The sequence below is a fragment of the Lacerta agilis genome, chromosome Z, assembly GCF_009819535.1.
Source record: "Lacerta agilis isolate rLacAgi1 chromosome Z, rLacAgi1.pri, whole genome shotgun sequence".
NCBI lineage: Eukaryota > Metazoa > Chordata > Lepidosauria > Squamata > Lacertidae > Lacerta > Lacerta agilis.
Genome location: NC_046331.1, coordinates 2,320,661 through 2,335,461, shown reverse-complemented (window position 1 = coordinate 2,335,461; position 14,801 = coordinate 2,320,661). Strand labels below are relative to the sequence as shown.

At 46.0% G+C, this 14,801-nt stretch overlaps 1 protein-coding gene across 12 annotated transcripts in view; it reads right to left on the bottom strand.

The window, feature by feature from the left end:
* Nucleotides 1-14,801, bottom strand: part of DNM1 (dynamin 1) — a 141,792-nt gene that overhangs the window by 16,273 nt on the left and 110,718 nt on the right. For 8 of the 12 annotated variants that reach the window (XM_033137362.1, XM_033137363.1, XM_033137355.1 and 5 more), the window contains 6 exons: nt 10,800-10,909; nt 9,130-9,241; nt 4,508-4,519; nt 2,135-2,305; nt 1,189-1,430; nt 291-509 (listed from right to left, as the gene is read on the bottom strand). In XM_033137362.1, coding sequence (XP_032993253.1) covers nt 291-509; nt 1,189-1,430; nt 2,135-2,305; nt 4,508-4,519; nt 9,130-9,241; nt 10,800-10,909 — 866 coding nt within the window. The remainder of the gene's footprint in view (nt 1-290; nt 510-1,188; nt 1,431-2,134; nt 2,306-4,507; nt 4,520-9,129; nt 9,242-10,799; nt 10,910-14,801) is intronic. The other 4 variants (XR_004425810.1, XR_004425809.1, XR_004425811.1 and 1 more) reach the window with 2 other exon arrangements.

Sequence of the window (14,801 nt, the reverse complement as noted above, 5' to 3'; positions counted from 1 at the left end):
TGGTCTCCCAAACCACCTTTTCCTCAGATCCACCAAAGGATATAAAAGATCCCTGTATCTTCTCCCAAAGGGAAGCTCAGCATGCAGTTGGGGAATCCAGTTACTACCTTAAGCACCAGCAAAGGCACTTAATGGCACAACCCTAAGCATATTTACTCTGGAGGAATCCTCACTGTGTTCAATGGGCCTGACTCCCTAGGAAGTGGGCTGAGGTTCACGAGGTTCTAGTGCAGCTGGGGGCCAGAGCCTGTTCTTCCCTTCCCACCCGCCCACTGCACAGCCAGACTTACCTGGGGACACCGGGAGGTGCACGGTTGGGCCGAGATGGAACCTGAGGGGGAGGCCCAAAAGGGTCAGGCGAGGCCCCAGGCCTAGAGGGCACAGGAGGAGCACCACCCAGGGTGGGACCACCAGCAGGCGGTGGTCCAGGAGCTGGGCCTCGCGATCCAGGTCTGGCTGGGGGGACTGCAGGAGCTCTCCTCTGGGGTGTAGGGCTGGATGTGGGAGACCTATTGAACAGAGAGAGGGTTTCACTGCTGCAGCAGGCCCAGGATGACCAGGTGCTCTGGCACATTTAGGATAGAGACAAAACCACTTTCAAGGTAGAGGGCAGCAGTTTGAGCGAGAGAGGCACCCATGCTTTTGGTGGATATGTCTTTTGCCTCATGGCCATCCCTTGCCAAGCAGGATTTGCAGGTGCAAAACCTGCAGTAGTGTTTACAGGATTTGCAACACTACCACAGCCTGCTTGTTTACCTGAGGCAAAGGTGTGATGACCGTGTACACACCATGTGTAGCAATCCTTCCTAGGGACCAAGATCTCTTCGGGCCCCCCAATAAAATATCTGAAGGGGCTGAGCCCCCCCCCCCAAGTTGATGAACATTGCCATTCAAATGGTGTGCATACAGCATGTCTTGTGATCAATTGTGCGGGGTGGGGCTTACCCCCCCTCCCCGTTTTATTCAAGTCAGTGCCCCTGGCCATCATCCACCTCCATCCTCCACAAGCCCTTGTGTGCTGGTTGGGCACCAAGGTCCCAGCGATGCTTTGTGAGCACAAATGTGGCTGCTGTGCTGAACTGCAATGATCCAGTGCCCAAGCTTCCCATTCCAGCAGTGGGGCCCACCTAAGTTGCTAAAAGAGGCCTCAGGAAGGTCTGCAGGGGCCTCCCCCTGAGCCTCGGGTACCTGCGTCCGGACGGTATGTTCTGCACCTGCAGCCAGGAGTCGTCCACCGGCGGGGGCAAAGGAGTGCTGATGGTGGTGGTGTTGATGTCCCCAATGATGTGGTGTGCCTCCTTCAAGGCGTGGTACATGCGCAGCATCTCGTCACGCCGCTGGGCTTGCTCGGCTGATTCTTCCATCAGTGTGTTTTGGTCTCCACAGGAATACAGGTTTGCCAGCAGCTCCGAGTGGATAAAGTCCTTTGTCTACCAAAGGGGGAAACAGAGGCGGTCACCATTCAGAGTAGATCTGCAACACAAACATTTAAACTGCTATCTGCCTAGGCCACTTTTTAGGTAGCTCCTACCCTGATATTCCAGGCCCCTTTGTTTAATATTAAGCATCTATTTTTGCCACTCTAAGCTTACTTAAAGGTAAAGGGACCCCTGACCATTAGGTCCAGTCACAGACAACTCTGGGGCTTTACTGGTCGAGGGAGCCGGCGTACAGCTTCCGGGTCATATGGCCAGCATGACTAAGCGGCTTCTGGCGAACCAGAGAAGCGCATGGAAACGCTGTTTACCTTCCTGCCAGAGCGGTACCTATTTATCTACTTGCACTTTTTGGGGTGCTTTTGAACTGCTAGGTTGGCAGAAGCAGGGACTGAGCAACGGGAGCTCACCCCGTCATGGGGATTTGAACCACCGATCTTCTGATCGACAAACCCTAGGCTCTGTGGTTTAACCCACAGCGCCACCCGCGTCCTATTAAGCTTACTTAGCAGGAAGCAAATCCCATTGAATGCAGCTGGGCCCACTTTTGAGGAAGCATTTATAGAAGACTGTTTTTCCTAATACAATATGCATGCCAACGGCCCAGTCTTACTTGTCCTAGTCTCCCATTCTAGCTGTTACCTCACATTGGGCCTCTACTGTCCTAGGTTACATAGACTATTTGATGGAATACATACATTGTTTATCATAAGGTGCATGATGGTCTTAGGCATGAGGTCACGGATGGTCTTGTTGACAATGGCCATGTAGGAGTCTACAAGGTTCCTGATAGTTTCCACCTGTCTCTCCAGCTGAGGGTCCATGGAATGCATCAAGCTGTCAGATCCGTTCTCTTCCGACTCACTGGCCTATGTAGGATGTTCAAGAGACAGGTTGTCTTTAGCAAGGCAAACACACGGCACACCTCCATTGGCAAAAAAAGGGAAGGGCTGAGGAACTGATGAAACACTATGAGAAGACATGGGGCTTGTCACTTCAGAGCTGATGGTCTCTTTCTTACCTAATTTCCCAATATATCCAAATCACTCACTCACACACACACACACACACCCCAGAAATTTTAGATCCTAACTCTGGTTCTTCTGGGTGCTGAGCTTGACCAATCAGGTGCCCCCTTCCCAAAGTAGGAGCAAGAGAGCTTGGAGAATCTACTACAATACGATACGATACTCCTTAGTTATTTTATTACATACAGATGCATGAGAGGATGCTTTCTGGTTAAATGAACGAGCTTTATGTTTTATTGACTTGCCTATAAAACACTATACAGATTAGAAGCTACCTACACCAATTTCTGTGAATTTGCCCAAAGTGTTAAATGGTTAGATAGCTAGATTAGATAAGTATTTCCAAGAGGCCATGAAAGGGAAGAGACAATTTTGTGGCATTTCTATACGAAGCCCAGACATATACAAGATAATCCCACGGGAAGCTCACAGCAGCAGTCATTGGCAATAATGCAATCTTCAGCAATGCTCATTTAAAACATCTGTACTGGGAGAGAAGTCAGTGGTCTTGATTGAGTCCTAAACAAATCAGGAATCAACGTTTGCTGACAAATTCTAGTTCAGCAGTTTACCCATATACATCTCCCAGATGGGGACACACTTTATGCAGATGATGAAGTAGGGTCTAATCCAGGGGAGAGTAACCTGTGGCTCTCCAGATGTTGTTGGACTCCAGTTCCCATCAGCCCCAGCCAGCATGGCCAATGCTCAAGAAGGATGGGAGCTGGATCCCAACAACATCTAAAAGACCACAGGTTCTTTGCCCCACTATAGCCCATGGCAGGAATAGAGCTAGGGCTCTAGTCCCATGGAAGGAAGGTACCCAGAAGTGCAAGGTGGTCAGTACAGGTGGGACAGGTACTACACGGGTATACTATGCGTATGACAACTTTACTATGCGTATGACAATGTTTACTTCGCTTACTGCCGTGTTAGCCTATGGATTCATTAGCCTATGGATTCATTACAGTGTATTAGCCTATGCAGCATCGGTTACCTGAAATGGAGGAGGGTGTTAGTATTTCACGCCTCCGATGCTGCAGATGAGATTGGTGTAAATCACATGCCTGTCTGGAAAGAGTGTGGGAATGGAAGACAGTCTTATCTCTTCCGCTGTATGTACTATTGTACTGTACTTTTGCTTTTACTTGTTCCTCTGTTTCCCTCTCGGAGCTGGAGAGAGAAGATGCCATGACTCCTTTGTCTGTACTTAGTAAATACGTAGATTAGCTCTACGATGTCTCACGCTTCTTGCTGTGTTATGCCAGAAGAGTAGTGTGCATATATCATTAGACATACGCCGCTGAAGCGCACTGGAGAATAAGGGAAATGCCTTTTCCAGAGCTGCGCATACCAGAGGACACTCGGAGTTCGGGGGCTGCAGAAGGGGCACCCCCAGGGTGTTTTTCTAACAGATGCGTGGCACAATGCTTGTTTCCATACTTAGGGTGCCCACTTACTCCTTCTGATCATTCATTTCATTTTCTTCCCTAGAGCACTGGGGCATCAAGTGAAGAAAGATTTGGGGGGGGGGGGCAGCAACAGTCTCTCACAGAGGAAGGTTCTTCCAGCTCAGGTCTCTTTCTCCACCCTCCAACCCAGCTTTCTTCCTTTGTGGTTTTGTCACAAATGGTTGATGAAAGCATCACTGCGATGAAGGGGATTGGAAATCAGAACAACGAGGAAGAGCGGAGAGACTCTAAAAGCGAAAACCCAAGATGGGGGCAAAGTCTCACTTGGATGCAACTCAGAAATTGAGCAATCAAATTCCAAAGACAAGGACACTCAGATGAGTAAAAGGAAAACAGAAGCAAGAAGAATGGAAAGAAATTAAACAGGCAAATGTGGCAGGAAGTGCAGAGAGAAGGGAGGGAGGAATGCATGTCTTTGGGGACATGGAGACAGAAGGGTGGTGGGGTTTTTTTTGGTTTTTTTAAAGAAAGTAAAAATAAAAATAAATAAATTCAAAAAAAGAGAAATTCAGAAATAGATGATGAGATTCCCACTACAGGGCAGAGCAGGCAAAGGTGGGCCGTCACTTACTTTGTCTTTGTCCTGGAGTGGCCATTTGAGCACAAAAAGCAAAAAGGGAAAACAAAAACAAGGAAAAAATGTGACTTTTTAAAAAAAAATCCATGTATTTTACTTTGCATCATCTGGTGCACATCTGGTGTATCTAGTAGTATGGCCTCGAAAATATGGCAAACCTCACCAAAAAAATAATAATATATGTTTAAAGAAACCCAAAGATAAGGCAGATAGCTAACCAAATAAAATCGACTGGAATGGAATATCTGCAAAGCAATTAAGTAAAAAAAAAAAAAAGTAAAAAGTAAAGCTGGCTCAATAAGTAGAGATTCCTAGAGAAAATTACTTACCAGTAGTGACAAGGGTTTGTGCCCCCAGAACTTACACTGGATCTAGTTTAAGAATAGTGGACAAGGAAATAGGGCCCACGGAGAGCCCATCCACAAAATATATCAAAGGATTGGGGGATGCAAAGCGAAGGAGGGGAAGCACGTTGATTAAAATGGGGTAAAGCACGACAAGGGCAGAATGGGTTTTAAAGAGTTTAGAAGGACAACACAGCATACAACGGACTCAGAGCCAGAATCATTCCACTGTATCACCAACAGGTGGCACCACAGTCACTTAGCAAGTCATACAATATGGTGGCCTGGTGGGTTGTGATCCAATGTAGACCAAGTGCATGGAGGACATGGGGTATGTGTGGAGCCTGTGAGACGGAAGAGGAAATGGGGAATAATGAGTGGGCAAAGCAGGAAATGGGGGCTGTGAGTGGTACAGTAAATGGGATATCTAGAAGAGATGGTGATGAAGAGGGCTGCCACCTCTTATCCAGACACGACATGTTGTCCTTTAAAACGTCTTGTTGGAGTGGGAGCTTCTTCTCCTCACCCACCCATCCCCCTCATGGTCCTGTCCTCAATTCCCCTCCTAGAGAGCAAACCTCTATGGAGAAATGCTCCAAGTGGTGATTTCAAGGGCCAACTGCTGTCTGGGGTGAGAGATAAGCAGCCTTATGACAGGGAATGGTGTTGGTGGTGCCTGAAATGCAGGGAAGGGCCTGAGGACAAAGTTACGATTGGACTTCACTGGGTGATCCATTGCTAAAAAATTGTCCGGGCAGAACCTCCTGTAGGTGGATGTGGGGAGAACCTCACTCTGCCAACAAGCCAAGGAATCTTAACAGTGAGAATCTTGGCCACTGTTACACGTTCTAATGAAAACAACAAACCACACCACATGACACCACCTAAGTAATCCTGTCAGTTTCGAACCTCCTTCTTCACAGCATGACTCTGTTTTTCTCCTTTATGCTAAACAAGACCTCACATCAGTTGAAAGCCATTGGTCATTGGCCATGCTTGCTAGGATAATGGGAGCTATAATTCAGCAACGTTGGGGAAGGGGGAGGTTACCCACGCCTGGTCTGAAGTCAGTCAAGGGCCTTATCATTTACATTTCCCCCTTTTCGTTTCATGTCTTAAGAGGCACGAGTTTGTTTTGAAATATCTGCTTCTTCTCCAATATGATAGGGAATCTCAGATAAGTAAAGAGACCTTGAAAAGGAATACTGTCTAAACAATTCATCTGTGAGATCCAGCTGCCCAGGATGTTTATAATTCTAAGGAAATATGGTCCCTTATCAGAAGATAAAATGATAATCTTGTATATACGAAAGCAGAGTGACACAAGATTACACTCTGCCCCCTTTTTTCATGAAGGCCAGTTATCAACACTGTTCTCTCCAGGGACAGTCGGCACCAAACATATTTTAGTTGTATTCCACTTTTTAAATTAAAAATCCTAATGGAACAACTAATAACAATGCTATCTGAAAGAAATCTAGATGGTGGGAATGCCCTCTGGCTCCAACATTTGGACTGATGCTTTGTGTTATTTCCCTCTCTAAATTATATGCTCTTTATTTATTTAGAAAATACAAGCTGTGTTTTGCTCCTATATTTTGTAACTTTGATTGTGTTGTCTTTCTTTCTTTCTTTCTTTCTTTCTTTCTTTCTTTCTTTCTTTCTTTCTTTCTTTCTTTCTTTCTTCCTTCCTTCCTTCCTTCCTTCCTTCCTTCCTTCCTTCCTTCCTTCCTTCCTCCCTCCCTCCCTCCCTCCCTCCCTCCCTCCCTCCCTCTTGTGCTTTTGATTTTACATTAATTAAAATACTTTATAAATATATGGAAATCTGGAAGTGAAGTGCTTCTACTATCCTAATGTTTGCAGTCACTGACATTAGTTCTCAGCAGCGGCTGCTATTCTTCCTGTATTGGTCACTTGCTAGAGCGTTCAGGCAAACAGAAACTACCTTGTGAGTAATCACAAAGGTGTATTTTATTTATCCGTTTTTGAAATAATTATAACCCAACCCAATTCAAGATAGCAACGCAGGCTACAACATACAAAATAAAACCAACCAACCAAACCATAAAAATAACAGAACCATTAGAACCAAACAAAACATAATGTCAGCTGCCATGTTTGTTGTTCACATCTCTACCCCACCTGCATATAAAGCAGGGCTGGGCGTCCTATTTTAACATCCACCCCCACCCCCAAATTCCTTCTCGATTGAGGGGAGCAGAACCTTTCTCCTCTCTTGCCTTGCTTAGGGCTGTTCCAGACTGGTAGTGGTTTTTTTTTTGTGTGTGGCCAGCATGCCACTGACACAATAATGGCGCATTAGTGCTAGATCTCCACACACCCGCCCATCATTCTCCTTTCCTGCAATGTGTCCCTTGTGTTGCCACCTGAACAGGTACCGTTGCACTTCAGCACAAAAAAGGGGGACAAAAAGATAAACCATAACATTTGTGGCATAAAAAGGTACAGGATTTTCAGCTGGAAGCTACAGGAAGATGTGGAAAAGCTAAGCGAGGCAGAGAGGCTGGTGGGCAAAGTCTTCAGGGATGTTATAGAAGCACCCCACTCTCCTGAAGATATCGCTTCTGCTGTCGGGCGGGCGGGCGGGGGGGGGGGCTTGAGGAAGGAGAGTGTCGCTCTGAGGCAGATGGGAACGTTCCTTTTGAAGGGAGGAAGAAGGAAAGCTCTCGGGGGTGGGGGTGGACGGATCCTGGCAGCAGCTGATTCAATAGTTAAAAACATAGATCGTTTGGTGCAGGTTGGACAAACAGGCCACAGAGGAAATTGACTGCCTGTCTGGCGTGAAGGTTGCTGGTGTTGCTCATCAGCTTGAGAGCCTGGTTGATAGCGCAGGGGAGGAATCAGTGGTTGTGGGGCACATTGACACCACTGACATGGGAAAACACAGTCATCAGGTCCCAGGAGCCAAATTTAGGTTGCTAGGTAGGATGCTGTAAGCCAGGACCTCCAATGCCTTGGCTTCCATGTGCAGGGACAGCTGGAGAGGCACAGCTTTGTGGCTTCAATGTGTGGAAGAGACGATGGTGTGAGGAAGAGGGCTCTGGATTTGTGAGGCAAAGGGGAACATTTTGGGGTGAGCTAGGCCTGTACAAAAGGCACAGCGTCCACTTTAACCAGGTTGGAACCAGACCACTGGTGCTTGAAATGGAAAAGGTGGCTGAGTAGCTATAAAACCGATTGTGGGGAGAGCTGAAGGGAGCCAAGTAGGGTCCAGTTCAGAACACATTTTCTCCCTGAGATGAAGATGATGAAACTGGGGGAAATTTAAATGGGGTGTGTGCAAAGCAAGGTATTATATGTGCAAGGGGACAGGGCAGCAATTCAGAGAGGCCAACGCACCGCAGCTCAAAACGCAAGTGTCAAAGACACGTGTTTGCTTGCTACTGCTAGAAGCCTCCGAGCCAAGATGGCCTTAGAAGGCAGCATTGATATAGTGGACATAAAGGAAACCGGGTGGGAGAGAACCAGCAGGGCACGGTTATCTCTGGTGAAAAACCCTATGGGAATGACAGGGGAGGGCGCATCAGAGGCGGTGGCGCTTGGCATGTCAAAGAGGGCATTGCGCCCAGCACGTCAGAAATCCCCCAAGCAGCAGACTCTTCCATGGTGGTGATACAGGGCCCCAAGATAAATCTAAATACAGACGTACCTTGTAAGTAGAACGGAATCCGTTCCGGAAGTCTCTTCGACTTCCAAAATGTTCAACTTCCAAGGCGCGGCTTCCGATTGGCTGCAGGAGCGTCCTGCAGCCAATTGGAAGCTGTGCGGGACATATGGCTTCCAAAAATCATTCAAAAACCGGAACAATCACTTCCAGTTTTCAATCGTTTGGGAGCCAAAACATTCGAGTTTACAGGCGTTCGGCTTCTGAGGTTCCACTGTATTGGAGACACACTACTGTCTCCCAATCAAAATGTTCAGGGAGATCTTGAGATGAGCAAAAGTTGAAGGCACAAGAAGGACGCGCAGGGTTCCACTGCTACACTCAATGCTACCTTTGGCTCACCTCTGATGCTGAAGCTGGGAGCAGAGGCAATGGACTGTGTGTGAGAACCTGGGGAAAAGTTCAGCTTCCCACATCCATCACTCAACCCCTCTTTGCTTTGTACATGAACAGAGTAGATCATATGAACAAACAAACATGGCTGCCCCTACCCGGGAGGTTGGTATCCTTCGTAGCCATGGTTTACTCTAAGATGCTTTCACCCCCACACTCCTTTATCCTTCTGTCACTGCTGGGGAACAACTCACCCCAACACGCTCCGGGTAAACTCCTGCACGCAAGAAGGAGGCCTTCCAACTATCCACCTCCTCCTGGGTCTCACAGGCCAGCTCCAGCTGCCGGTAATCTTTGTACACATTCCTGGGGCAAAAGAAAACAAAAATTTTACTAAGCACTTTTGCCTAATATAAAACACATTTTAAAAGTTATTTTCACACAACAATGCATTTTTTAAAAGCACGCTTTATCCTAGTATACGTATTTTCTACACATTACTCAGCTGGGAAACTTTATTGCAAAATTCTGAGAAGTGAGAATTTCAAAGGAGGGCTGCGTTTCAGTTTGTGTATTGGTCCTGAAAGTATGAATTAGGTAGATTTAGCTTTAACTGAGAAATGAGTTTAGTTTCTCTCCCATTTGTAGTCACAAGGTAGCCAACATCTCAGGAAAAGGGGCCAAAATGAGTAATCAGTCTATATGCTGCTTGTTGTGAGAGTGCCAGCTGACTAACAATGCCATTTCCAAACATAGTTTGCAAAGCCTCTTCAAACCACAGTTTCAAAAAACGACTTGGAGGTTATCCCTGGCAATATTCGCCCAGTCTGGACAACAAGCAAACCATGGCTCCAGTAGGGATACTTCATTAATTTGTTTTTTGTTAATCCTGCCATAATCCTGATTTGCACCCACCAGTCTAATGTGAAAACTGGAATATAACTATCCTTTGGAATTGGCAATTATCTGAATTTTGCAATACATTGCTCAGCTGGAAAAAAATGTACCAAAAGGGGTTTTACAAAGGTATATTTTAGGTTAAAATATATTTAGAAATGAGATAGAGCACATCTTTAAATATAAATTTCCATACATATTTTTTTTAACGGCAGATTACTGCACAAGGGGTGGTGGAACTTACATAAGAAAGAACTCATATGAAACTGACATGAGTTGGAAATATACTGATGCATCCATCTCTAGGTTAAAGTCAACAGAGCAATGGAGGAAGGTGCAACCCCCAGTTTCCCAAATAATAATTTGGAGGATCATCTGAACTGAGCTTTTATTTGTCAGGCAGAGGGTGCAATTTTGCATCACACACTGAGGGGGAGCAGGGTGCAGATGGGCTCCCATTCAGCCTCAGCAACCCTTGCAACACCAGCTGCATCAATGTGAGGCATAAACCACTTCTTTCCTGTGCAAATTCAGCTGGGGTTAATCATTTGCAGCCAAGGACCTTCTGCATCTCTCCACCACTGCATTCTGTTGCTGGCTCTTCCACAAGCAGTACCAGCCTTGTATCAGGAAAGTCACAGAGCCCAGTAGTTGCTTTGAACTTTAAAAACAAAATGTGATATATCCTGATCACAGATCTCCCACGTCTGCATCCTGCTTGGTCCTTAGAAAGCAGGGCGTTCAGAGTTTGGGAAACAAGGCTTTTGCACTTTCCTATAGCATCACACACACACACACACACCTTGTCCTTTATACACCTAATTATCCCCAGAGTAAACACATCTGCCTTTACTGATGTCACCTTCTGCCATCATGGTGCCAACACTTGTCCTCTTATGCCCTCACCTTCCTAATAGTTGCCATCCCATGACCTCACTTTCCCCACACTTGCCATTCTCTGCCCTTCTAAAACCCCAAAATGTGCAGATGGAATTGTATTGCTGGAATTTCAGATAAAGGGCAGCACCTCTGCTCAGTGTTGAAGAGGGCAAAGATGTGCTTGCTGGACATGAAGCCCTTCTCGACATCCCGCACCTTCAGATTATCCACTGGCAGCATGTATTTCTTCTCTTTTTCCTGAAAGGCACAAAGAGCACCCGCCAGTTATTTCCCAGCCCTGATATGCATTCAACACCGTTGTGGAGTGTGCTGCTTTCTATTCAAGTAAAGGGGCTGATAGCATTAGCAACCACCATATTTGTTTAGCTACAGGTCATAACACAGAGAAGAAGATATTCAGAGCTGAGCCACAAAATTGGCTCTTAATTTCCAGAAGCATGAAAGGTAATGCGATTTTCCTCATCCAACAGCAAAAAGCACACAATCTCACTTGATGTAATAAAATTATCCCTGTGGATAAACTCAAGATATTTTCCCACAAGAATCTTTAAACAAAGGACACCGGGTAATGTAGTGAACAACATCCTCTATTTTCCAAAACAAAATAAAAAATAAAAAAATTCCTTCCAGTAGCACCTTAGAGACCAACCAAGTTTGTTCTTGGTATGAGTTTTCGTGTGCATGCGCACTTCTTCAGATACACTGAAACAGAAGTCACCAGACCCTTATATATAGTGAGAGAGTGGGGAGGGGTATTACTCAGAAGGGTGGTGGGAATGGGTGATTGGCTGGTAGGTGTGGAAAACCTGATGACGACTGTCAACGACTGCTTTTGGTCTTACAGGAAAAGGCAAGGCGTGAGATGGCTAAAGATAGCTTTGTGATGTATAATGAGATAAGAATCCAATGTCTTTGTTCAGACCAGGTCTTTACATGGTTTTAAGTTTGGTAATTAGTTGAAATTCAGCAACTTCTCTTTCCAGTCTATTTTTGAAATGCCTTTGTATTAAGACAGCTACTTTGAGATCTTGTATAGAATGTCCTTGGAGACTGAAGTGTTCTCCTACTGGTTTCTCTGTCTTGTGATTCCTGATATCATATTTTCCATAACACACAGGAATGCTGTTCCAAAGGGGATTTCTTAAAGTGGCTACCCAGAAGGGCAGAGGGCATAGCACCAAGCCTCAATTCTGTAAAAAACAGTTCTGCACAGAGCAAAGGGAAAGTCCTATTCACAATTAGAAGAATGGTGGGGAAATACAAGGGAAAGTGTGGGATAAAGATCAATTGATTGGAAGACATAACCTCCCCAACAAAGAAATCTGAACAAATGTTCAATAAGGACGGGGCATTGCATAGCCCCCACATAAACTCTGTGCACATTGGCCGCCAAGATGTCTCTGGGAAACCCACAACCAGGACCTGAACACAAGAGCCCTCTTCCCCACTGAGGTTTCCAGCAACTGCGATTCAGAAGCATTGCTGTCTCCAACCATCAAGGCTGGAGAGCCCATGAAGAAGAGGCTGAGGCAATTAGTCCTGGGCAGCAGATGCGGTCCTGCTGCCAGCCCCACAACGGCTTTGCCCGCCACTGCCACCGCTGCCACAGCATGCTTGCCCTCACTGCTCATGCTATGCTCTCACTGCTGCATTGTGGCAGAAGTGGGTGCAGGTTTAGTGGTGGTGGTGCCAATGGTAGGGGCAGGAAGGAGGCCCAGATCTGCAGAGGTCGATGTGGGTATCTGAAGAAGTGTGCATGCACACAAAAGCTCATACCAATAACAAACTTAGTTGGTCTCTAAGGTGCTACTGGAAGGATTTTTTTTTTTAAATTTTGTTTTGATGTGGGAGGAGTTGGGGCATTTTACTTTCAGTGGCAAAATCTCCTGGGCTGCCCCTGCTGACCATGGGCACAGAGCACAGACGTGATGGGCACTGCTAGTAGCTACTGATAGCTTCATCCTCCACGAATTTGTCTAATCCTCTTTTAAACCCACACAAGTTCAGCTATTTATTTGTTTATATCCTACAGTACTTTTCATCCCAAAGGACTCCTGGGCAGCTAACAACAAATGGTTTTTCTAAAACCACTATGTGTTCTGAGTAGAGGACTTTATTCCATGTGTCCTGACATCCTCCAACATTCAGCTACATCAGATGTCCAGTGAGAGAGTGTTATGCTGTTCTAGTGTTACCAGGATGGTCGATAAGCAGCTCACCCAGTCTAAACCCATAAACGCATCTTTCTGTGACCACGTTGCAAATCAGTAGAAAATACTGGTATATTTAAAATGACCTACAGGGGGAACCATTAAGCCAGGAAGAGGAACAAACGTTTTCCGTCACCACAGAAGCCTCTTCTGCATTCAACTGCGGCTGCTTGATTGGAAAACTGAAGCGACATGATCTCTTACAGCAAGAAAGAAAATGGAGAAGGCAGGCTGGCTGGCAGTTCTCAGGCGCCAAAATCTAACTAGAGACCACAAAAGCAAAGAAGGGGGTGGTGTGTGCATTGTCGTTTGAATCCTGACTACTGTCCTGACTATACCAAACAGGGTTGCTGGACAACAGCTTTTCTGGGTCTTTCTCATTGCTGTTTGAAAAGAACAGACGGTGTGTCTCACAAACACTTAAACTGCAGCCACAGGAGATTTTAAAAAGTGATCAGAAATTACTCATTAGCCCAGGGGTGAGAACCTCAGGCCCAGGGACCTGTTATGTCCACACACTTCCTCTCAATATTGGACCTAAAGTGCAGAGACAGCCTCACTATTCTCCTTTCCATCCGTACGTGCTTTTTTAAAGGGATCATCAGACACATTCATGAAACTAGGAGGAAAGGTTGCAGCATCTGTTATATTTTCATTGAGAGAAAAGGCAAGCAACAGGCAACAGGCGCAGAAGCTTATAAAATGATGCATGTGACCGCAAGGAACCATAGTTCTGGAAATGCATTTTATTCCACAATCCCATTCAGATGTTTCAGAGGCATGGAAACGGGTGGTCCCTTTCAAATCTATGAATCACATTCAGGTCAGGTCATGTTACTAGTCATTTCCTTTGCTTTTCCCAACATGAAAAAGTGCTTTCTTGTTTGTTTGTTTGTTTGTTTGTTTGTTTGTTTGTTTGTTTTAAAAAATTGCAGCACAACAGCTGTGAGCTTTAAGTCAGGCTAAAACTTGACCAAGGCCACCCAGAAAATTCTTGTGTTTGGTGCCTGCTTGCTGGTTTCCCACTGCGAGGACAGGATGTTGGATTAGAAGTGCCCTTGGCCTGATTTTGCAGGCTTGTTATGTTGCTAAAGCACCTAAGTTCCTGAGAGCTCTGCTGCATCAAACCAAGGTCCCGATTAACCCAACCCCAGATTTCAACAGTGACCACCAGAAGGTTTGGGAATCCCACATGCAAGATACGAAGGCAGAAGTCCACCCGCTTTTTAACCTGCATTGCCAGGTTACTGGTATTTAGAAAGACAAAGCAAATTATTGGTTCTCCTAGCTCACCACTGCGTACGCTTAAATGGTTGTGACTCTCCAGGGTTACAGGCGGCCGGGGGGGGAGTGTCTCCCAGCTCTACTGGAAGATGATGGGACCTTCTTAATGCAAAGCAGGTACCATTGAGCTACTGCCTGCCAAAAAGTAGAATAAGATTCTTGTTCTCATGGTTCTGTACGGGTTGAATTAAAAAGGAACATAGGAATCTGCCTTATACTGAGCCAGAGCATCTGGTACATCGAGCTCAGTGTCATCCATACTGACTCAGGGCTTGTCCACATTTACTTTTCGTCCCATGCTTCCCAGGCACTGGTCTGCACTTAAAACCTCTATATCCGAGCATTTTTGCCTTTGTTTTGCCCCAGAGCTTTCCTGGTGAAAACCCGCTCTTTAGTGCTCAATCAAAGCAAGCATCAATCCAGATTTTCCCTGGATTGCCACTGCCTCTGATTCAGCTTTTAAAAGCAGGTTTTTGCGGAGAATGTTAGGAAAACGCTCTGGGAAGGCTGCGTATTTCCCAAGTCTCTGGAGCGTCTCCTGGGCTTCGCTCTGGCTCGCAAACTCCATCAGACCAGAACAGCCGGTAGTAAGCGACTCTTCTCTCCTGAAAAGAGCACACAAATCTTGCTGCATA